The sequence below is a fragment of the Polypterus senegalus genome, chromosome 1 (genome assembly GCF_016835505.1).
Source record: "Polypterus senegalus isolate Bchr_013 chromosome 1, ASM1683550v1, whole genome shotgun sequence".
Lineage (NCBI taxonomy): Eukaryota > Metazoa > Chordata > Cladistia > Polypteriformes > Polypteridae > Polypterus > Polypterus senegalus.
In genome coordinates, this window is record NC_053154.1 from 101599839 (window position 1) to 101625245 (window position 25407).

General features: G+C 36.9%; 1 protein-coding gene across 1 annotated transcript in view; it reads right to left on the reverse strand.

Annotated features, from left to right (window-relative positions):
* Positions 1–25407, reverse strand: part of LOC120526937 (embryonic protein UVS.2-like) — a 101701-nt gene that overhangs the window by 12812 nt on the left and 63482 nt on the right. The window contains exons 3-15 of the mRNA XM_039750057.1: positions 18978–19190; positions 18711–18882; positions 18522–18540; positions 17359–17387; positions 17252–17270; positions 12509–12636; positions 7739–7856; positions 7459–7637; positions 6313–6394; positions 5918–6045; positions 922–1037; positions 584–809; positions 228–346 (exon numbers count right to left, since the gene is read on the reverse strand). Of these exons, the coding sequence (XP_039605991.1) occupies positions 228–346; positions 584–809; positions 922–1037; positions 5918–6045; positions 6313–6394; positions 7459–7637; positions 7739–7856; positions 12509–12636; positions 17252–17270; positions 17359–17387; positions 18522–18540; positions 18711–18882; positions 18978–19190 (1548 nt within the window). The remainder of the gene's footprint in view (positions 1–227; positions 347–583; positions 810–921; positions 1038–5917; positions 6046–6312; positions 6395–7458; positions 7638–7738; positions 7857–12508; positions 12637–17251; positions 17271–17358; positions 17388–18521; positions 18541–18710; positions 18883–18977; positions 19191–25407) is intronic.

Sequence of the window (25407 nt, forward strand, 5' to 3'; positions counted from 1 at the left end):
GTTGGAACACAGGCAGTTCGAGTGACTTGCTTATGGTCACACATTTTAAACCCAAGACCTCAGACTCTGAAGTCGAAAGTCCAAAGCTTTAACCACGATGCCACTATGAAAACATGTGAATGTGAATGAGAGTGCACCATGTGTTGGAATAATAATGCTTTTCTGTGCTGTTTCCACAAAGGTGTAAGCCACTGTAGGTCAGCCAGACAATATCAATGAATATTTACCTTTTTCTTTGCAGGAACAACGATGATCCAGTCACAAATAACATTAACAGGATACACGTCAGGATAATTTGGTGTTGCAAATGTTCCGCTCATACTGTTCATATTGCCACCACATTGCACTGTGAAATGAAAGGGATAACATGAAAAGGTCTCTTGATCTGCTATGAGCTGCCACACCTTAAATTGTTCAAGAAATGAGGACTGAATGTTAGCTAGCTAACAGGAATTGTCACACAGCGTCAACTGCATGCTTCCTGTGCATAGCACAATGTGGAATGCCTACTCTACATACTGAACCATTGCATGAATCCCTTCAGACGCAACTCAGAAACACCCTAGAAAGAACTTGCACTCACCGCTGGCATATGAAGCAGTAAAACCAGTTCCTTTGCCTTTGGCACTTGTGACAAACTCCACCAGCATTGCACTGGTACTGCTAATAATGGGAATAACAGGACCACTTCCACAGGTGTTGTTCATTATGACTGGGGAGCGCCTACTGGAACCGTCAAATAGTCTGACATAATCTGTAGTGCATCCTGGAGATCTTTGCACACTGAAACTGTTGAACTGCAGCAGGACCTATGCAACATGGATAAGTAAGGAAATTCATTATACAAAAAAGACAACATTAGTACCTTTTTGGTAACAATGCTCAAGCTGCACACTCCCCATTAACCCCCAATCAACATACCCTGTCTGCTGGAAGCTGAATTGTAAAGTAACATCTGGAGTTGGCAGGATACTGACTTGGGTAGTTAGCAGAACTAAAATTTCCTGATTTTTCAATCATAGAAGTGCTACAGGAATCTGTGAGACAGAAAGACAGAGACAGTAAGAAACACAAAAATGGCCTCAGCTTGGCATGATTGCAGCATAGATAGCCATTTAGATATACACTTCTTAAAATTCTTTTAACTCAGAAAATACTGCAGTAAATAAGATATACACTTTATTCTAACACTGGATTAGAGATCTTAGGAGAAGTCTTTTTCTAATAAATGAAGGACAGCAGCTGTGGTCACCAACATCATAAGCCCTCTTACATTAACACCCCAACCTGGATCCTAAAGTGAGTCACGAGTGCATTTGTGTATTTTCAGAATGCAGGTCAGCCCCATGGATGTATCAGTATGATCACATTGCTCCAAAACGCGTGTAGTAATCATCCTAAATACACATATCTTACTTTCAATACCTTAGAATATTTAACATATTAATCTGATTGTGGCACTGTGGGTAGTATTTCTGCCTCACTGCTCCAGGCAAATAGGTTTGATGCCCCAAACTGGTCATTGTACCCAATGCTGCTTTGACTAGTATAAAAGTTATACTGATGAGCCTGACACTCAGCATATGTCGCTGCTTTTTCCTCCTTCCTATTACAGATTTTTTGATTAATAAATATAATATTTACACTTGATTATGAATTCAGAAAATGTATGTAGCCTGTCCTGGGGTATTATCAATAGATATGCTTGTGTGGAGAGGGCTTTTATTACAATAAACTTTTCAGCCCAGCAGATAGCACCACTTTTCTTTCTGCCATATTACTTTGTTGAAGACTTTAATTTTCAGAGGTTAAAGAAACCTCAATTTTTTTGTACTTTTTAATGTATCAAGTCATAAGCTTTCGATTTTGACCAAGATGAAGGTTCTAGCCCCAGTATTTTGTGAGTACCCGCAGGCTGCTGCAAAGTATGTTCTTGGTGCTCAGTAGATGGCACAGGTCGCATTCTTCTTCTTATCACATAAAAGTGGCTTCTGTAATTTGCTTCATGCACAGCAAAAGTATATGGTCTGCTTTTTCCCTGTGTAGTGTGACTCCCCAGCGTGTAACAGGTCATAAGCTTTTGATTAAGACAAATATTAAGGTTCAACTCCCAGTAATTTGCAAGTAATCGCGTGACAGACAGACAGACATACAGTACTTTGCCATTTTATATATACCGAGAGCTGTGCTACTCCTCTAAGTCACTATGAAATATCCGTTTGGTTTGGTATAATAATATGTACCCTACCTCTCTCCCGCGCACACGGCAGCCTTTTCCTCTTTGGATAGAGTTGCCTGTTTTTGCCTCTTCCTCTCGCCGTCAATCTTTTAACTGACACCTCTTATAGTCAAAGTGTTTTGCTCAAAAAATGTGCCATGATAGCTACCGCATTGACCTTGTTTAGCAACCCTAGCTAAGTTGTGTCGGGGTTTTGTTTTCCTGATAGATGCGTCAATTTATCTATTTATTTTCAGTTGTCCATTGCCCACCATGCATAGTTATCAGACATTAACATTACAGCTATAAAACTCAAGCAGGTACAAGAAAGTCGCTACCACACTGCTGTTGCTGGCATATAATATTGGACAACAGAACAGGTTGATAAGGCCATTTTTTTTTACTTTCAGACACTTGGTATATTTATTTTCATTTTTGATTTTTTTACCATATGTTTTGCCTATTTTTTATTTTTTTCCTAACCCTACCAATTGAATGGACACACACCCAGACACTTGTCTTTTTATTAAGGTGGATATTTTCGTCCCTCCTTCTACATGTTTTGCCAATTTTAAAAATGTTCTTCTTAGCCCTAGCAACTGGACATATACATAGGTACACAGACACTTGTCCTTTTACTAAGGTGGTTACTCCCTGCCAAACATATTCAGAGTGAACACTGGCAGTGCATCATCTTTTGGAATGTATTTTGTAATGCATATTGTAATAAAATTCATTGCATTTTTCATTCCAACAGATCAGCGCATCACAATCACAAACATTTTTACAAATCCCATACCAAATAGCATATACAGTAACAGAGACATTGCAACCGGGCGGACACACAGATAGTCAGACACACACAGACACCTGTCCTCTTGTTAAGGTGCATTAATCTCAGCATCAAGATTGTCCAAAATAGCATGAAACATCATTAATGGTATTGGCCAGAATCTGGGTGTCAGTGCATTTCAAGTCACACTAGCATTTTGTACATTAATGGCTTGATTTCTAGGCACTCATATTGAAGATACATGTTTCTTGGTGTTTTTTACTATTTCTTTTTTAGTGTTTTGAAAAATAATTTGTTATTTTCATAGTACTTACAGTTGTTTATGCTTGCAGCTTTAAAAGCATAAATGAAGTATTTGAATTTGAAAATATTACCCAGTCTCACATAACAACGCATCAGCTAATTGTAAAAACACTTCACTGTAATTTAGGGCTGCAGTGAAACTGTAAATGTTTTATAACGCAAACTGCTATATCCTATACTGACAGGCTTGTGTTTTCAGGGATGATTGGATGATTAAGTGTGAGTGGAAGGAATTAGGGGTTCTCCTTTTTCAGAGTTCTTCAAACAAAGCTAACATGAGTGTGCTCTTGAACATTCTGGGAAGTTTCAGGTAGGCCTCTACAATCAGATTTAGATTCCTTTCCTTTTGATTCCCTAAAATAATCCTTGACAAAGACTACAGCACACTAATAAAATAAAAACAATACTGTTAAAAGCCTTTGGTTCAGGTATGTGGACGACACCTGGGTGAAAATCAAATCTCAGGAGGTACTTCAATTCACTGAACATATCAACTCTGTGGACAAACACATCCAGTTCACTAGGAAGGACATTAGTCTTCTTAGATTGTGAAATTTCCATCAGCAATGGGGGACATTTGAAAGTTGATGTGTACCATAAACCAACGTATACGGATCAGTATTTAAGGTTTGACTCTCACCATCCGCTGGAGCACAAAACAGGTGTCGTCAGGACTCTACAACACAGAGCAAACACCATACCCACAAGACATAGCGGCCAGGGAAGTAGAAGAACATCATATCAATATCATAGCTGTGGTTATCCCAGCTGGACTTTTGTCATAGCAGGGAAGACACCTAAAGAATGCTCTAAGCAATCCAGGAGAGAGGAAGGACAACCGCTGCCTAAGCGAAAACCTTTGGCGATCCCTTATGTGTCAGGAGTGTCGGAACAGCTGAGACGCATTTTTTCAAAACACCAGGTCTCGGTGGCTTTCAAACCCCAAAACACGATGCGGCAAAAAAGAGGATTGCCGTGAATCATACATCGGGGAAACCAAACAACCACTGGTGAAGGGGATGGCACAACACAGAAGAGCTACCTCATCAGGCCAGGACTCCGCAGTCTATTTACATCTACAGGACAGTGGTCACTCTTTCAGTGATGAAGATGTGTACATTCTGGACAGGGAGGAACGCTGTTTTGAGTGAGGAGTCAAGGAGACAATTTATGTGAAAAAGGAACAACCATCTCTGAACCGAGGAGGGGGCCTACAGGTACATCTTTCACCATCTTACAATGAGGTGATTACAGCCATTCCCTAACACTCTGTGAATGGTACTCATGGCCATTGATCAATGGACAATTTGCATATCATTGATCACACAGCCCATTGTTAGCCAATGGTGCTAGTTTGGTCATTAGGCCAAGGTACTGCTTATAAGGTTGGAGAAACCTGCAGTCAACTGAGACTAAGGAAGTCACTTGGATGAGTGATGAAACATATCAGGAAAAAACTATGTCCAGATGAACAGAATCAACTTTCTAGTATTGTTGAAATAGATTAAAGAATCATTCAGCAAAGCCACTGCACTCCAAAAAATAACAATGTTCTTAATTTTTCATAGCTTTTGAGGTTAATCAGGTGAATAACTGTATTAAAATGAGAAATAATGACATGAATTTATTATCATGCAGATGCTGTAAACACCATGCACACTGATAACAGGAAAATGGTTCTGTGTACTGTATTTTGAAGTTTATACATTGTGCTGTATCCCTGCTCTCTTAAACTACTTTCCTAAATTGTACACGGAAACTAAAAACTTTACCCGACCACACTGCATAAGAAGAAAAATAGATGCAATGGAGACACGTGAGAAAACCATGTACAATGAGAAATATAATAGGAATATATGAAGCAGACATAATATCCTGCATTAATCAGAATGCAGTAAACAAACGTCAGGTGACAAATCTGAAAAATACCCATCTGCATCCACGGAATGAGGAATATACCCTGAAGTTAGATGTGACAGGAGCTATGTAAGGAATATTGTACAAAAAGCACCTGAAAGTATGTGACATGGAGGCTCAAAAATGTAAAACACAGATATGGACATCTCTAAAGCAAAGAAACCAAAGGCAGAAGTGAGAAGCACTATCATGAAGAATACAAAGAAGTGGCATGAACAAGTGATTTTGCCATGTGAAGAGAAGGCACGAGTGTGGCCATGTTTTACTGTTATTATTTAATTATGTATTTATTACAATCTATTTCAAATAATTACTATCTATTCACTTACCTATTATTAATTTTAATTATTTATTTATCAATTATAGTATAGTTCTTTACCTGTCTTGCACTTGTCCTGTGTTTATGTATAGTTTGTACTGCAGTCCTGGGAACATTATTATTGTTGCAATACTGAGTATGGATGATATGACAATAAAGCCGCTTGACTTGGCATCACATAGTGTCTCTAATGGTAAACACCATCCCAAAGCACTTGACTTGTACCAGAACATATACCTACCAGGAAAATGAACTGCCCAGGGTCACAGCGTTACAAACCGGTTTTAATCTATCAGCTTCAAGTCCTACTCCATTGACAAGCGATGCATTAAAACACCACCCACCATCCATTACTTTCATCACTTACTGCACTTGTACAGAAGGTTTATACGTTGGATATCCATAGAACTCAGGCCAATCCTCTGTCCAATTGTCACATTGGGATTTGGGATAGGAGTGATAGTGTATTCATTTGTTGTGTTTGAGAAAGCATCCCTGAAGAAAAAAAAAAAACCAAAACATTTTATTTAAGTTCTGCACTGAAATAGATAGATAGATAGATAGATAGATAGATAGATAGATAGATAGATACTTTATTAATCCCAAGGGGAAATTCACAAATCATCAGGTATATGAAATGTGAATATGTACACATGTCTCAGCAGGGTTCTGTTTAGGCTTAGGCTGCAGCCACACATAGGACAGACCAAAGTCACATTTGATAACCTTCTGTAGCAATTTTGTAAGCTTATGTGTGCTCACCTAGAATAGTGCATGACTGATGAGTAGTCATAAGGGGTGCCCAGGTTGTTCGTGTTAATCTTTCCAAAGTTGCTGACATATTCTGTGGGTTAAAAAAAAAAAGCAACTAGACTTTTTATCAGTTTTTTGAATGCCTATATTGATTTCTATAAAAGGTTTCTCTGCACAAGAGTTATTTACTGCCTGTCACATGTCACCATACAACATTTTCTTTCCAAGTAGGCAACTTCAATAACTAAGCCTCCCAGTTACTATATTTTACAAAATGAGCACACTATGGTAAAACTGAACAGAGTAACTTTAAAAATATAAAATCAGACACAAATATAGGAAGGAATGAAACAGGCTTTGTGGCACAGTGTTGAGCACTGCAAAGTCAAATGTATAGTGCATTAAAACAATTATAAATTGAGGTAAATTCATCAATGGTTGTGTAGAATGATAAAGGACCTGACTGCATTATTGACTGTAGATACTGTAATAGCATTATTCTCTTTTGAAATGTTATGAGATCCAGTACATAACATCTCTATGTCAGCTTAACAATGGTGTGAAACTCTCCTAAACTATATCAACTGTACATCTAATATTCTCAGTGTACATTTAATCTAGAGTGTGCATAAAGAAATAAATGCCTTTTGCCAATGTGCTTGTTATAATTAAGTGAAGACAGACATTATGGGAGGAGGCATCATGTATATCCCTACCTCTTGCATTTCTATCACACTGTTTAGTCAACACTCTAAAATAGTGACTATTTAATTAGGTTTTTATTATGAACTTATTTCTATTACCTAAAACATAAGGCATTAGCACCAAAAATCCCCTTGTAATGTCTTTCTTGTTAACAAATTCTTGAAAAATCAACTTTTCAGAATAGTGACCACATAATTATACTTTGATTTTGTGCTTATTGTGCGTTTATTTTGTGCATTACCACTAGCTAAAACATAACAGCACAAAAGCCCAGAACTATTTGCTTGTGACATTTATATAAAATGTTCCCTAAATATCCATACAGACAATCAAGGATGATGATGTGTACCTTAGCCCAGCACTATGGGCTACAGTAGCAGTCAGTGTTCTTCTTCATCTAACAACACAGAGACTTGACATGCTACACTGGTGCCACGTTATTTCACATACCAGGACTGATGTACTCCCAGTTAATACGGACATACTGATCACGATCGCTGCGACTCTGCTCATGTAAGAAGCCCAGTACATGATTAAGTTCATGTTGAATAACTCCTTTAAAGAGACAGGTGTCACGTTGCAGTGAGACCACTTGCTTCCCTCCAACCTTTCCCACAGAAGACCAACACCTATAAGAAAAAAATAAAACTAAAAATAAGAAAGAAACATCTTTTGAGAGAGGAACGCAGCAAACCACTTTCTATAATCATGTATAACAGCTCTCACATACCCATTTTGTGGTTCAATACTGACATAATCTTTTTGATTAGTCCATGGAATAAACTGAATGCAGGCTTTGGAATAAAAGTCAGTCATTGCACTAGTGATGGTGATTTTCTCCAATAGGCCTGAAAGAAACAGAAATAGTTGAGACTAGAGTATATAATGAAACTACCATTTCTTTTTTGCCTAAAATGGTTATGTAAATGTGGGTGAATATTCAGTACAGCAATCTCGTTTTCAGTGTTTCTAACCCTAAGCTTTTCCATTACGAAGTCTCTTGAGAGCTACAGCCTACCTGGGCAGTAGCAGGTACGGTACATCAGAGGAAGCACTCACTCATATTGGTCCAATTTAAAAATGCCCATAAACGTAAGCAACATGTTTTAGGGATATGAAAGGAGGTTATAGCATTCTGAAAAACCCAAATGTACATAGAGAAAGTGTAAAACTCCACATGGGCACACATTCAACATTCACCCATCCATCCATCCATTTTTCAACCCGTTGAATCCGAAAACAGGGTCACAGGGGGTCTGCTGGAGCCAATCCCAGCCAACACAGAGCGCAAGGCAGGAACCAATCCCGGGCAGGGCGCCAACCCACCGCAGTATTCTTAATTCAATATAATTGAATCTGTTAATAGGTAGTAAAATTACCAATACGCTTTTTCCACAAAAAGGGAAATTTTAGTTAAAGTATTTAAATACAATAAAAATATTTAAGCAAAATATTTGGAACGTATTTTAGTAAACAGCACATGCACACTATGGGAGACTGTGGGAGGCTCAGCTTATGTAGTAAGTTGGAGACAAACAGGGGTGAGACATAGCTACTAACATTTTTTCCTCCTTCGGCCCTTGAGTAGAGGAGAAGCCCTTTAGAGGACTGATGGTCTCCCCAAAAGCCCTATCCCCTATCGGTCACCCAGCTACTAAACAAATGTTCGGCCTTCTTTACATGGACTACAGCTGTTGGATTCACACAGCCTGGTCATGGTCATTAAATGGGACATTAAACAAATGTGTTCAGACTTTTGCCTTTCTTTCGTTTTTGAATATTAGCATTGTCACTAATTAAAAATAGATCTTCTGGGGTCCTCACTATATGTATATATAAGGCAAATATACAGCATATACACTATTTATATATATATATATATATATATATATATATATATTTATTTATTTATTTTTTTTCTTTAGATACATCTGCTTAGCAGTTTTAGGCAACATAAAGTGGCTTTTTAATCACTTGAAGCTATTAAGTTCTAGCTTCATTGATTGATTATTTGAATACTCTCCTGACATTTAGCCAACACTTAGTTTTGAAATCACCATGAAGGTCTCAGGTCTAAGCATTGCTCTCATGTTTTCTGGAGTTTTTGATCTCTGGCTTTGAAATTTTAATTTTATGATTTTTGCTCTGCCCTTTAGCTGCAGTCTGTCCTGCACTGCATTAGTAAGATTGTGTCTAGCAGACTATGTTCTTCTTTTCTCTCTCCAACTCTAACATCTTTAATTGCCTTCATCTGTCATTTTTATGACATTTCAAAATAAACTTGCATAATCCTAAGATTTCTGACACATAGCTTTTGAATGCTCAATGTAAAATGGGTTATTTCACTGTACCAGCACCTTCATTATGTTCGGGTGAAATTGCAGCTTGTAGTATTGGCATTTTCTTGAGATAGCCCGATGCCACTTGGAAAGAAAGGTAACAGATCGCAATGATGCAAAGAGACAGAAGTGGATGATACATAAAACCATGACATAATTAAAAAGTGTCCTGATAGATTAGTTTCAAAATATGAATAACATAACATTTTCAAACCCGATAAATCCAATTCAGGGTCACTTAATAAAAAGGCATATACAAACTCAGTCTAAGGGTTTGAAGTCCAGAGTTTTCATGTTCTCATTTCTTTGGATCCCAAAGAAGTGCACTTTCTCAATCTCAAGGACTCAAGACACCCTCTCTACAATATATAAAATCATTTTACAATCCCTTCCTTTCAAAGATCCAAGAGGACACTGGGAAAATGACCTCTCAATTAATATATCAGAAAAGGAGTGGAAAGTAGCAATGCAGAGAATTCACTCGAGCTCCATATGCGCAAAGCATACAATTATACAACTCAAAATTATATATCGAGCACATCTGTCTCGACTAAAACTCTCCAAAATGTTTCCAGGGCATGATCCAACCTGCGAACGTTGCAACCAAGTGCCAGCCTCACTGGGTCACATGTTCTGGGCCTGCACCAAATTAACATAATTCTGGACAAAAATTTTTAATTACCTCTCAGACAGTCTTGGACTCACAATCCCTCCTAACCCATTAACAGCTGTGTTTGGGGTTCTTCCAGAGGGTCTTAAAGTGGAGAAGGACAAACAAATTGTGATTGAATTCACTACACTCTTGGCACGCAGACTTATTCTGATAAACTGGAAGAACCCAAACTCTCCTCTTTTAAGTCAGTGGGAAACTGATGTGTTATATTATTTGAAGTTGGAAAAAATCAAATACTCAGAGGATCCGTACAGACGTTTTTCAAAACATGGCAGGATCTAATCAGTAATATTTTAAAATAAGTTTATAAAGCACAGAGAATTTATTAATTTAGGTATGTTTACAAGCCTTTAATTTTACACCATTTGGCTTGCTCCCTCTCTCAGGGGTGGGGATCGATCTGTTCTTAACATAATTCTTTTTTTTGTAAAGACTTGACTGCTATGTATGGATTGTAATAAAATTAATAAAAAAAAAAAAAAAGAAGTGCACTTTAGATAAACAGGCAGATCCAACCTAACTTGGTCTGTGTGTATGCATGCTTTTCGATGGGCTAGTGTTCCAACCAAGGTTGTTTCTTACTTTGAGCCTAATGTCACTGGGGCAGAGTCTGGCTCTCCATGACAGGGTTTAGGATTAGACAGGCTTGAAAAAGAGTTAGGGGGGATTCATGTTATTTTTGTTAACCGATTAATTTCTTGTTAGATCTTCACTCCAACTGTTGACGGCTTTTTCCATTTTCATTAGAGTTTTATCATGCATTCGAGAAACTGTCTTTGCAGTTTTTTGCAGCAACAGCAGAAAAACATTTTCACCTTTGTTTTTCTTTCCTGTAAATATAGTGAACCAGAGACTGCTGGGAAAGATGGGAATGGGGGAAATTATTATTGATTTATTTTGGATGAATACTTGAACGAATAACACCGCAAAGGCTGAGAGACGTTTGTAGTTTTGCGTACACAACATAAATAGGCTTAAGATTAAAAAATTATACAAGCAGCGCTCAAACCACAATGCCTCTGATCTACAGCTGGACATGATGCCACCTGTGTTATTCTGCTTTCTCCATAAATTGGAATTAAAATGTGCATTTCTGACTACTAAAGGTGAAATCTCACCATGGTTGTCTCTGATTTTTTTAACCATTAAATTAACTTTTCAGTGAGGTACCTCAGGGTAATGAGCTTTACCCATTAGTGAAAAGTATTTTCTTGATGTGGTGTGCAAATAGGTAAGTGGTAAACTGCAAGAGGCAGGAAAATAAAGTTTAGGTTATTTTGGGCTTGAACTGCTTAAATTTCAATACAAACTGGAAAAATGGGGATGTTCTAAAACTTTTGACTTTAATAGTGTTTGTATAATTTCTTAAAGTGTGATTTAATAGACAAATGGATGATTGACTGCAACTCTATGCTTGTAAAAAAAAATAAGCTTCTATGTATGTGTTGTTTATAGATTGCAAAAGTGGGTTTATTTGCCATAAACCAGTGTTTCTTAACCCATTGTTGGGTCATTAGCTTAAGTTTAAAATGAATAAATAATCAACAAACCGTTTAATGTTTTCGGGAGCTACTGATTGCAGATTTCACTTTCACATTTGCATTCAGCCAAAGGGACATTTTGCTCCTGCATATTGAGGAATTAAAACGACTGACATAGGTCCAGTTATGAGCAGATGACCTGTTAAACCACACTCACTTCATTATTATTAATAATAATCTATTTTATTTATATAGGACCTTTCCCATGCTCAAGGCTTTAAGAAAACCAACAAACATGGGCAAGATCCTTAAATGCCCCTTAGCATCATCAACTCCAAACTCTTCCAACTCCATATCAGTCTCACAAGATTCACCCAAAAAACCTGAACCAAACAAGAATGTTAAAAGAACATATAATCCAGATTTTTTGAAATGTATTGATTTACTTTTACTGTGAAGTGTGGCAAATACTTGAGGCCTTCAGGTATAAATACATTAGGAAACAAATCATTCTACTTACAGAAGTAAATCATTATAGGTTTTTTAATGAAAAAATTGAAATCTTGAGGCTTTACAAAAAAAAAAACATTCTGGAAAACATGAAAATCCTGTGGCTTCACTAAGACACATTCTAGTGTGTTTGTACAAGAAGCAAGCAGGCACTCTGGCATTGTCTCGTTCCACAAAAAATTGCCATATACTGTATAAGAAAACGCACACAATTGCAGCAGTGCTCTTCTTGTGCCCTGCAATATACAGTATGTGTGCACTTAAATACTAGACAAGGCAAGCTGCCAGGAAAATAAAACACGATTTGCACTCTCTTCAATTATCCCTGATTTTGACAAACTTGTAAAAAAAAAATCAGACAAGCCTATATTTACCAAGGCAAATGAAACACGTAAAAGCCATTGATATTAAAGGTAAACTGGTTGTCTGCCCTCGTTTCTGCTCCCACCCCCTCCAGCCTTCCTCGCTATCCCCGAAGAGCCACTAATAACCTGGACCTGGCTTTAAATCTGGAAAACGACAAGTGATCCGCTCTAGAATGACACGCTGCCTGCTCCCCGATTCCGGGCGCGCAGGGACAGCACGTGATTTCCGAGGAACGCAACCACGTACTCCGCGACTGCACCTGCAGCTTTGACGTCAGAACGCGGCTGGATTGATTGGCACAACCTGCTGCTTCAGCGTTGCCAGAGAACCTTGGCGATTTGGTGCCTCCAGATCGGCCGTCTCCGGACACAGTCAGGTTGAGTCCAACATTTTGTAACTGATTTTCACAGTTCAATAGACTTTTAAATTGATGCTTGACTTTGAAAACAGATAGAGAATATTTTCATTACTTTCTGTAATATTGCGATACCTATTTATCCCCAAGGGTCCGAGTGCCTTTTGTGTTATTTGTACATTTTTAACTTTTATTTCCGTCACAGATATTTTGGTGCACCACAGTGTGCTTTCGTTCACTTGTCATATACACAAAAAACTGAGAAAACGGCACGTGTCCTGTGCCTCCGCTTTAGAAACGGGAACACGCTAGAAAATATCTTTGATTGATGAGCCACAGGCTTGCCAGGAGGACGCACTAAAGGTTCACTCGGGGTCTCCTATAAGTAACTAAGCAACTAAGTGAGACTTTTTATCATAATCTTGTAATTTACTTAAGCACCTACTTGCCCACGCACAGTATTTCTCTTAAGAGCCTGCTTTTCGCATCAAGTCATCGTTACCAATAACTTGAACATGTTAGTAGCTCTCTTATTGGCGACGAACTTAACTCTGGCAAACTGTAAGCATCAAGTTCTCGTGGCAGCCATCGGCGAAGGGAAGATAGATGCTTTTCACACTGTCAGAGATTTTGCGTTTACTCTCAGTAGAAGCCATAATAATCAAAAGGTCGTAAAATTGATAACAACCGACACCACCGGAAATAAAATCAGCATTTTGGCTATAGATACATCGTATACTCAGATCATTGACTAGAAGGGCCTGCACAGTTTATTTGGAATTAAAGGAAATAACCAATCAAATCACAGACGGTTAAATTTAAAATGTTCACAAAATAATAACCCCCATTATAAACGTAGAAAAGCCGGGCGTGCCAGACAGAGGACGCGTCCTTTTTTTGCAGGATGTCCAGCATACCTAGTTTTACACAACACGACACGGGGTTCGAATTCTCCTGTTTCATACTGTTCATGGTGAAGGGGCTGGATTTAGTGTCACTTTATCTTAATTAAGGTAGCACCACACACGTAAAATCAAATGGAGAGTGGAACGTTTGTGCCGTTTCCAGTTTGTGGCAGCCTATGTCTCTTGGCCATTAACGATTTGGCATGACTATCGGGGAAATGCATATGCGCCACTGAAATGTAAACTAATTCTGCCCTGCTCTTTGCTGCACAGTTCTTAAAAATGAATATACCCTTTTCAGTGGATAGTGCACTCTGGATATTTATGTTTGATTAATTTTTTTTCTTTTGTTACCGGAACAATGTTTGATCCAGATGGCAGCTCGCGTTGTTTTACTCAAGTTCTGAATTTCTTTTGAATTTATATTAAATCACAAGTATGTTATTACAACGCCCTAAACTCATATTAGTACCACCAGCATCTTCCGCGTTTATCGAAGTCGTGTTCAGAAGGCTGTTAATACAAGCTTACCAGCTGGTAGTTTCACGTGAGAGACCTACGCAGTCGGAGCTCTGAGTCAGGACAATTCAGAATGAACAATGATATAATAACCTAGTTGAGACGCAACGCTGGCCTTTTACTTAAGTCTAGTAAAGCATAACCTCCGTCAAAACACCGCGCATGCGCGCCGAGTTCAAATTATCCTGGTGATGAGATGCATTCAAAAAAAGTGAACCAGCTCAAAACGGGGACATGTTTCTGAGTGGGGACAGTTGTCTGAAAACGGGGACTGTCCCCGGAAAACAGAGACGGATGGTCACCTCAACTTAAATCAATAATAGACAAAAATATATCATCCAGCTAGACATAAATTACATCGTTGTGGTTGAATGCTATTTGGTGGGAGGCGATGCGTATAGTTTTTACGTTATTTGCAAATAATAATGCAGTAATATCCTTAACTTTTCGTATACCAAGTCAATAAGGACTTTGCTACATGATGCGAGAATCTAAAAACCCAAGAGCAGCATTAAACTAAAGACTTAATCAATAACGGCTTGTTACTGCAGAACCTTCCATGCTTCCAAGATCATTATGTAATGATAGGCTTTAACGAAAGAATTTTTCGAAGCAAACGTATTTTATTATCAAATCTGTGCCTTGCTCTTTTTTCTCATACTCTATATCGGACACTTTTGTTTCGCGACATTTTTCTGATGCTGTAGATGAGTGTTTATCAATTTTCTAGGTAACCCTTAAGCAAAAACAAGCCACATTCAAATTCCAACAACTGTTTAGGTTTGCCTGTTTAGATAGTCAAAAGAGTCGTGTAGTTACGAACAAGACTAATCGTGTCTGATATTACCCCATTCCTGTGGAATAGTAGTAGGAGGTGCCCTCCTTTTTACAATCGGATATTCTTGTTTCTATTTTATTGCTACATACAACACCATGACCAAAAGTCTAATCTGTTCACTGAACCCGGAGTAATAGGCAGCTTACAGTCGTTATTTTTTGAAGAAAAAAAAAAAATGCTACCGCACTTGTTGCTGCACCATTTAAGGGTGTTGTTAACTACACTGTTCCCTTCATAGAATAACTGCACACCTGTAACTCCAACATCAGAATTTTAGAGTTAAACTGAAAGCCTCTATTGTTCATTCTATACCTGCATCAAAATAATTGAACTAATAGCAGCCCTTAAGTGAAAATGGCATACCAAATACTTACTGTATGAGCTGTCTAATGTAAATGGAATATAGACAAGACCATTGGATGACATCGGCCAAAAGCAGCTGGCATTCTTGCAAGTAATAGCATTTCTGGTGTTTTTTGTCCAAATGTCTCCCTCAGTAAACAGGTTTAGCATATCTGCAAAAGAATTATAGCCGGTTCATGTAGTGACAGAGTTAAAGTATCTTATTGATGAAAATAGCATTAGCTGAGGTAAAGCAAACGTTTTTCACTGTGCTGAAGTGCACATACCTAAATGAGGTACAAGCTCCAAATCGTTCACAAGACCCAAACAAGAAGGCATATTTAGAGACCCTGTAAAATGCCCTCAATTAAGCTGGTTGTTGCAGTATTGCTTATCTTAAGTATTCTAGTTGAATTATGAATTAAAACAAATGTTTTGCTTTGTCTGCAAGTAAGTTTAAAAAAAAGAGAGAGAGAGAGAGAGAAATCCAAACACACTTTGTACTTTTTTGTACTAAAACCAGCATGGCTCACGGAGCTATAAAATACCTATACTGTATTCTGAAAATCAGAATTAACTGGAAAGGATTCAAAGACCCATAAGCTATCCAGAAGCCATCTGAGGGGCAAGGGAAGCCAGAGCCTATCCTGGCTTGATCAGGAATTAGACAGGAATCATTTATGTATGAAGTACCAGTCCATGAAGGGCACAATCGCATACATAGCCACACTCGTTCAACAGAGTAAAATTAATTTCACAAGTTAAAACATCAGTTTAAGCTGCTCCTGCCTATTGTCTAGGCACTCTTGTATATGATACTGTTGAAAGAAAAACAAATTAGGAAAACTCCTGCGTTCTTTCCCTTTATGGGACTGTTACTTTAAAGATGATAGCACGCTGCACAAGTATTTGGTGTTGTAGGCAAAGTAGTTGAAAGAAATGCCCTGATGATTTTATAAGAAATGCATCGATATGATATTTGAACAATATATCATTCCCAGACAAGCAGCTTTTATTTTATGCATCAGTTATTCGTAGTAAGAACCATCTCAAAGTGTTTGCTTTGCCAGTGCAGTATAGAGCTACATCTAAACACCAGCAACAGGCGTAATAGCTTTACCATACATTTCTGTGGCCACGAAACTAAAAAGTCTTATTGTACTGTTTATAGTTTCTGTAGCATGTGTTGTCTTAAGGTATTTGTTTGGCAATTAAAAAGTGTGAGTACAAAGTATTTTGAGCATGCATCAAAACGCGCAATAACATTGATATATTTTTATGGTCAAGAAGCAAAATGTATTTTTGCGTAGCGCTTTTGTGTCCTAAAACATTCCAAGACACTGGACAAATACAGAGCAGTAGTACAACTGTTCACAGATATTTTTCCCAAGTAGAGCACCTTGTTAACCACCAGATTAAGTGTGGTATGCAGGGTCACACAGTGGTCAGCATTCAACCATAAACTTCAGTTTAAATTCTAATGCCTTAGACACCAGTCCTTACTGCTTGCTTGATTAACACAATTTTTTCAATTTGTTTTTAAATTTCTTATGTTAACCCATTCAACTTTATATTTCTCACCTTTGTTGGAATAAATAATTCTGGTAAATACATCTGGAGAATTGTGTACACTCCGAATCTCTCTGTTCCCTGCAGAAATATAAATGAAATACAACAATAGTGTCGCCATACAGAGTCGTAACAGCAATTGTGGGTTTTGAGAGTATATTTAATTAAAGTCAAGTTTCATCTCTGAAGTCACCTAACACAGCAACTGAAGTAAAACCATTTCAGGAAGCGAGGAGACAATGGTGTGCTGGATGACTGTGATTTAACCTACCTTTTTATTCTGTTTAGTGAGCCCCTGACTTTACTTACAGCTGTAATCACATTGAGTGAACATAGATATACTCACCTTTCTCCAGCAAAGAGTCCTGTAATGGACATGAAGAGAAAAAAAAAAAACAGTCAGTCTGTCAGTAAAATGACAGGATTGCATAATTTAACCAAGCAGGAGCCTACCTGGATTATTGGCATTCCATGTAGAAAACCTAGAAGGAGTAGAAAAGGAACTGCAAAGTAGTTCATATTTGGAAGAGAAACCAACTTTTCCCAATATGCTTAAAGACAGGAGTGGTTATCAAAGTAGCCACGTGAGGTGTTTTTATAGTGTTGGGATATCTTGATATTTCCTGTCCTTTGTAATTCAGATTAATTGGGAGGAGCTTCATGTAAACTCTAGATCCAATGCTCCAGATCTCTTATTTTATTTCTGAGCTTCATTGGTTGCTTCCCCAAAATCCTCCACCCCTACCACAAGCAGCCAAACCCCTTTCCTGGAGGCAAAACTGGTGGGATCGTGCCTTGTTTATGTTCAAAAGCTGGTCCTTCTTTTTTTACTGGAACACACTGAGACACTTTAACGGAGTTTTGAAAATGTCATGTTTACAATCACATGACAAGCAAAAACTGGAAAGTCTATCTATGGAGGAGTGGATAAGGATTTTATGTAAATTCAGTAGTTGCATATTTAAGACGATTCCAGCTAAGACACATAGTATCTCTCAAGGTTACTGTTCACAAAAGTCTCTCCCCACACTGAGTATATCAATGACTAACTCCCTGTAAAACTGTAGCTACTCTGAAAATCTTGCAGTATACAGTATTTATTAGTAAGCCTGGGTAAAAATATCGATTTACTGATGAATCATTTTTTTTCATTTAAATGATTCAATGTCGATTCTTAAAGGCTCGAGATCGATCTTGTGAATCTCTGGCCTGTCTAATTGCTATATGTAGATTTTTGCTCATCTTCATTTTTGGCGTCCAATCCAGTAGATATTGCTAATATGCCTGTTAGGGCTTTCTACAGAAAAAGCACTTTACTACCTTGTGTAAAATGATGTGTCCTCCTCAGCTGAAATTAACAACTACACTTAAATCAGATGTGTAGACTTACTACGGATTCAAACAGTGCATCGATAAAGAGCAACTGGATTAAAGCAAAACTATATGTAAGCTGTGCAACTCAGAAGTTAAGTATTTTTGTAACACAACACAAATTTGAGAAATAATTTCCTCCCGAAGTTACCCCTAAACGTAATCTCAGTCGACATCCAAACGAGTAGAGCCTAAACAATCTGCACTGGAGAAAGCATTTAGCTCCATGCTTCCATTTAACTTACCTTGCGCCCGAAAAATATGCTATACCAATAAAGCAAATGAGTTAAGTTATAGTATCTAGGCTTTATGAAGATCTTAAGTAAAGCAGCACCATGTTTCTCATGTCACTACTTTAAAAACAACTGGGCATCTGTGACGGATGTGTTGCAAACAAGAGCACTGAATGCTAGTCACACCAGGAGAAGCCTCACCGCTGACATAGCTGGCTGTTGGTCCAGAAACCTTTCTAGCATTTCCAGTGGACTGTTCCATTGTGGTAACAATCCCAAGTTTGTGTGTTGGCAAGTCCAATAAATGTTGCTTCTCTTTAATTAAGTGGCTAGGTGTACCACTATGGTGGAAAAAGTTTGCAACGTGCATCACCTAGACAAGCAATTTGGCTTTTGTTGGAATTTTCACAGCAGCGTGCGATACCAAAGTGAGCATGTGCTCAAAGCAGCCAACATGAAGTAGCTCACCTGTACCACATAGATCATAATAGCAGCATTGTCAGTCATGATGGTGGTTTCTTTTTCTTTATGTTCCGTTCTTCCAACGCTGCGTCGACATCCATCAGACCTAGATACTCTTTTTAAAATGCTTCCTTTTTGTCTGAGGAATAATGGTGAGGACACATTTTCGAGACTGATTAATGTGACTGCTACATGTGAGCAACTGAAGATATCTGTAACCTGTAGGAGTATAGAAAAATATGAGTCTTCTTGCTGTATCTGTATTTTAAATGTCCAATAGGGGAATAAATTTGGCTAACAGTTTAGCTGAAGGGTGTCTACATAGAGTTGCTAATTAACCTAACACACTCATATATCTTTGGCATATGGCAGGAAAACCCAAGCAGATATGAAAAGACTCCACATAGACAGTGCTATGGCCAGGCTGCAAGTACAGGAGTGTTTACTGCTTTGAGGCAGCAGTGTTAATCACTGTTGCCACTATTAGGAAAAGTACTGTGTAACATTAATGTCAGTTTTCTTCAACCTTTGTGTATTATCTCATTCCTAGTCCTGGGGGGATAATGACAACTTCAGGCTTTCCTTCCAGAAGTTTGTTTCCTAGGTAACACAGTGGTGTAGGATACCAATGCTATCACACAAGACTTGTATCTTGGTGTATTTCCAATATATGGTGCCTGTTTTTTTCCCAGATGTTTTTTCCAACAGTTTAAAGATATGCAAGCAAGGTTGGTAACTAGCTCAGTTAGTAGATGAGTGCATCATTCAATGAACTGGTGAATTGTTTAGTTCTAAGTCCCACCTGGGATCATAGATTAAATAACCAAACATAAACATCTAGAGTAAATTTTTTGAACCCAGTATTTTCAAACTTATGTAGTCAATGCTTATCTTCAAAGCACTGGGTGTATTGTATTAAGCAGCTCTTTATAGGATACAAGTCTTTTAAAGTAAACTTGTTCCAACCAGACCAATTCACGATCACTAATTAACTTAACACATAGATGTTTAACATGGTACTTGAGAACCAGGGGAAAACCAATGTGGCATTTACAAAAGTTTAAGACACGGAAGATGCCAAAGAGTGAAACCCAAGGTTTAATGAGGAAGTTGCTCCAACTAGTGTTCCATTTTGCTGCCATTGTTGGTAACATCTTTGTCACCATTTCCATGCTGCTTTGTCTGGTGATGGTCACAGTAAAAACATGCTGAGCAGGCTATTATTATTATATATGCATATTTTTGGCAATTGATCAGTCACCTCTTTGTGATACATGAGAAAATGAACATACACAAAGAAAGCCCGCCCAGGCATTAGTGAGGTAGTAAGTCAACCTTAAGGATTCTAATTAACATTTGAAGCTGCTCTGAATACAATTAGAGTCAAGCACTTGGGTGGGGAGGACTTGAGTGCGTCTGTGAAGCCATGCCATTGTAATAGAGCCTACCTAATAAGGGTGTAGTATGTAACCAACCTCACCTAAATTAGGAGACACCAATCAAAGCATTTCATTTTTGTACATAACAAGCATCAGTATACCAAAGAAACTATGCAAATTTTGCTTCATTGTGAACTTTTATTGTAAAAAATATATACACAATAAGAAATAAAAAAAAAATCTAAGTAGCTGTAAAATTGACATGTAGCAAATAATAAAATTAACTTTGTAAAGCGTACTTTTTATAATAATACACATATCACAGAATATTATTTCAAAGTGTTCATATTATTCTTTTTTCTGAACTAAGCCTTAGTGTATACTACATTTTACAGTTTTTTTTTTTATAGAAGTACATGTTAATAATTTCGATGATGAAAACACGCAATGTTGCGTCATACTTACAGGTATCAGGATACATCAGTTTTTGAATCACCTTTTTTTCCAATTTTAAATACAATATTATATTTTATTTTATTTTTATTAGCATATATTTTTTGGCTTTTTTCCAAGTAAATTCTCATAACATCTCAATAGACTTACCTTTTATAATGTCTGTGTAACATTTCAATTACTAGAAGTTTGAAGGAAGGAATCTTCTTCTTCTTCTTGCTTCATTCTAGTTGTGTTGCATTCAGAATGTCTTAGAAAGATTTAGGTCTATGGTAATAACATTTATTTTTGTCACAAAACCACAGGATTCCATTCTTAAAACTCATATACAGCCCAAACCTGTTACAGATTAACTATGAGGTAGCAGTAGAGCAAACATCAGAGAAAAAATCAAAATTGTAACTAATACAAATATTGTTTACCATTCAAGTATATTTTTCAGTCTCATTTTGGAGTTTGCCTATATCTGATACAGTCAATACATGCATTTTACTGTTATTATCTTATACTTTTAACCTGTGCATGTACTCTGGGCCTCTCTACTAAGAGTAGTGGTGTTTAAGAATAAGTTACATTGAACTGAATTTTTATCATGAATTCTCTTTTGTACATTTTGTCCAAAGAAATTGAAAGATACTGGGATCTAGTTACTGTGATGGGTCCTATCCACAATGTATTGATACACAACATAAAAAATTATGTTATTTGCTGTAATACAGAGTATCACTACATTGGCTTATTGTAGCTGCATGTATTAAGTTCAAATCTTTAAAGCTTGCCTATAGAGTAATCAGTGGGTCAACACCTATATATGGAGACACTAGTGAGATCCTAAGCTCCTTCTCCCCTACTCATGTCTGCTGTTAAATTGTGTCCGGTGATGCCAGCACTATGTGGTATAAAAGCTCAATCCATGTTTTCATGTGTAGTTACTGGCTGGTGGAACAAGCTGCCCACCTCCATTCGAAACTATGACTTCCTCAAGGTGTTTAAGAAGTGTTTGATGATTCTCTGGTTTACTGAAAGTCTGCCTGATATTAGCTGTTATGTTTTGTAGCCTAGGAATTGTAAGCAGGTTGTATTTTGTTCTGAGCTCCTTACTTGAAATGATCAGTTTTTGTAACTTAGTCCTATGACACTTCTTCTGAAACAGTCCTCCAGACTATGTTTGCTCCATTACATTAACCTATTTTGTTAGTCACTTTGGATAAAAGTGCCTGTTAAGCAAATAAATGTAAATGTATGGGAACTACTACCTTTGCAGTTGACAGATTTCAGGTGATAGGTCTTAAGTCTGGAAGTCTTGTTAAGCTAAACAACAGTGCAGTGTATTCTGAGTGAAATAACCTTGACATTGTGATAATGATTATATTAACATTTTATGTGTGTTTTGAGACACATATGAGCTCTCTGTCAATGGAGAAGCCAGGTTTTTGTGTTCATTTTAATAAATAAGGGAAGGACAGTAGCTGTTTTTTATTAGACTTTTTTTAAAACAGTTTTAATTTCAGTTGCTGCTTGTAAATTGTGGTCTCAGTTCAGTTACTATTTTTCTGACATATTTGTAAAGAGCTCAGCTCAGTTTCTGTTTTTGGGTAAAAACACGAGAAACTTTCATGGAGTTTGCTTTTTGCTTCTTTTTGGCAGTTGGACACTTTTCAATGAAATCTGTCTGATGTCTTGTGTTTTACCTTCCAAAACAGAATGACAAGAATAAAAAAATGGCACAGATTGTGATTGAACTCATTGTATCTTTTACCACTTTGTACAGCCTTGACTTTGTTAGACAGCATGCTATTTGTTGTCAGAAAAAAATACAATTTAATTAACAAAATGAATCAATTTATAAAATATGAATAATCTAATAACATTATAGTACACCTCAAAAAATACAAAATGCAAAAGAGAACATAAATGCATGCGATATTTTCAACCCTGGAAAAGTATATACCGAACTTATCTGATCCATTATACGTGCAATTCTGCACAATGCTCCATATAATAAAGGTTACATGCAAAGTTAAATAGAAAGCCTAAACACTCTAGGTCAGGGGTGGGCAAAGTCAGTCCTGAAGGGCCACAGAGGCTACAGGTTTTTGTTCCTACCCAATTTCTTTTTAATCCCAACAGTGCAACAAAAAACAGCTAAGAACTAAACATCTGTATATTCAAAATGGAGTTATAATTTAAGATGTACCAGTGGTGTAGTAGTTAGCATTACCGGCTCATGGAATGTTTTCCCTGTGTCTGTGTAGCTCTAAACGTCTGGCTTTTTTCACTGGCATCATATACTGTAGTTGGTGATAATTTGCAGACTTTGCCACATGTGCATCAAACTGGTATCTGCAAAATGAACATTTCATTTCTTTTTAGTCTGCTCAATTTTCATATCTGGATTTTTCAGTCTGGCAAAACAGAAACCAGGAGAATGCTTATGTCTGGGGAAAATGCCATTAATTATCATTTTGATCTGAACATGTTCAGCACTTTCTAGTAGGAGCAAAACTATTTTAAAAATTATTTAAAACAAGATGTGTCTAATTTTGTGTATTTGGAAAGAAAAATAGAAAGACTTACAATAGACTCCTGTCAATCATTTCAAAGTTACTAATCAGATTTCAAAGTAGATACGTTAATCTTTAGCTTTTGTTTATAAAAAGAAAGAAGGGATGGTCAGATTTTTCAAGCTAATTTTGAGTGCTATACTTTGGGGTGGGGATTGAACCAGCAACTTTTCAGTTTAATGCCTTTAGCGATACAACACACTACCTAAAAAGTAATTCTATCATGAGGTGTTTATATTACAATGATGGAAGACTGATATATATCCATATCCCTTCAGTAACAATGTTGGAAATAATATAAAATATGCTACTTAAGAGCCACCTATATATAAAACTTGCTTTAAAATGTAGCTATCACTCCTAATATACATTGCAGTATAATTATTTTTGTACATACAAGTACAGCCAATGAGAAGCCATCGGAACAGTGTAATTGTCTTTTAGTCCTTTAGTGAGGTCTTTGAAGATTACAGTTCCATCTTTCAGTGGAATGGAGGCATTGTTCTTAGCACAGAGTTACATCTGTGCCAGTGGGGCTTCTGACTTTGAGACCTCTTGAATAAGCCTTATACAGCTACACTTCCACCAGTTTAGCTCATTCAGTGACAGAAATTCTACACCCTCCGCTCCCAATCTCATATTAGATACTATGAAAGACAACTCCAGCCGAGTGAAATAGATAAACAAATGATGTAAGAACTGGCATTTTTCAACAGATGAATGAAGATTTTTTTCACATTTAGAATATACTGAAGAAAATATATATAACACCTTAGTTGTTCAGCACTTTTTTAAACTCCTAAAAGTGTTACATATTTATTTCTTCTCTGTGTTAACAATTTTAATTAAATGGTGCGTGTCTTCATTTTATTTCTCCCAAATATAATCTCTTATATTTCCTTAAGATTTAATAAAAACACAGTTTCAATATTTTTGATCTAATACTTTATACTTACTACCCCATTTTATAGATCACTTTTAACATCAGTATTATCCTCATATAGTGCAAATAGTCCCAATTGTAGTCCCTTTGCCTGTGATCATTGGCAACTGACTTGATTAACTACCCATATAAGTGCATTTATCACTGAACAATAATTTTATAATGCATTGATATATTGACACAAATCTTAAAACTTTTTACTTAGAATTTGACCACTTCATATTTAAAATGGATACATATTAAAATGTACTTATTCATTTTTATAGTACATTTCATTATCACTGATGTGTGATGTTAATCATTTTTTTTAAGTTCTCTTTCTTTTACATCAAAAATGTAAACATTTCTCTTAACTTAATGGTACATGAAGGATGGTATAACAAATCAGTATAGCATAGTATGGCAACATTCAGAGTCTGTTTGCATGTTCCAGACCTTTCACTGAAACTCAAACTGTTTAAGACACCTGTCCATTTTTTTAATGAAACATTGTCTTATACAGGACTTCAGACCACATACTGACAGCTACTGTACAGGGTTTTAAATGTTGAAAGCGCCGCATGAGAGGCACATTAGCTGCAGGAGTCCAGCACCTGATCAAGCAAAGAGGAGGTAAAAAAAACTGTATTTGTTTCCCATTGTATCACCATTTAAGAGGGGGTTTCGGAGGAGTGAACCGCGTTTCCTTGGGGTGTGTTAAGCCCCCCTCTTCCTTCTTTTTGAGAAAAGTTGCCTATTTTTAATTCATATTAATTGAAAGGATACCTTCATATACAGGAAGATAATATATTTATGTTCAATCAAATTTAGACACATTTTTCTTATTGCACCTTAACACCTATAGTTTTCAGTGGTTTCACATTTTCTTTTCTTCCCGTAATTTACTTTACATGTTGAATGCCTTTTTAAATCAAAATATTCTTTATTGTAGCAAACTTTTAAACATCCATATTTTGAATAAGGGTCTGTCTTCCATAGCTATCCACTGCCTTTAGCAAATTAAACTGTGTCATTAATACACTTTACTTTTCTTATTTTCACATACTTTTATTTATTTTTTCCTGTTTTTCTCTGGTGCATATCTCAGTTCAGCTAAC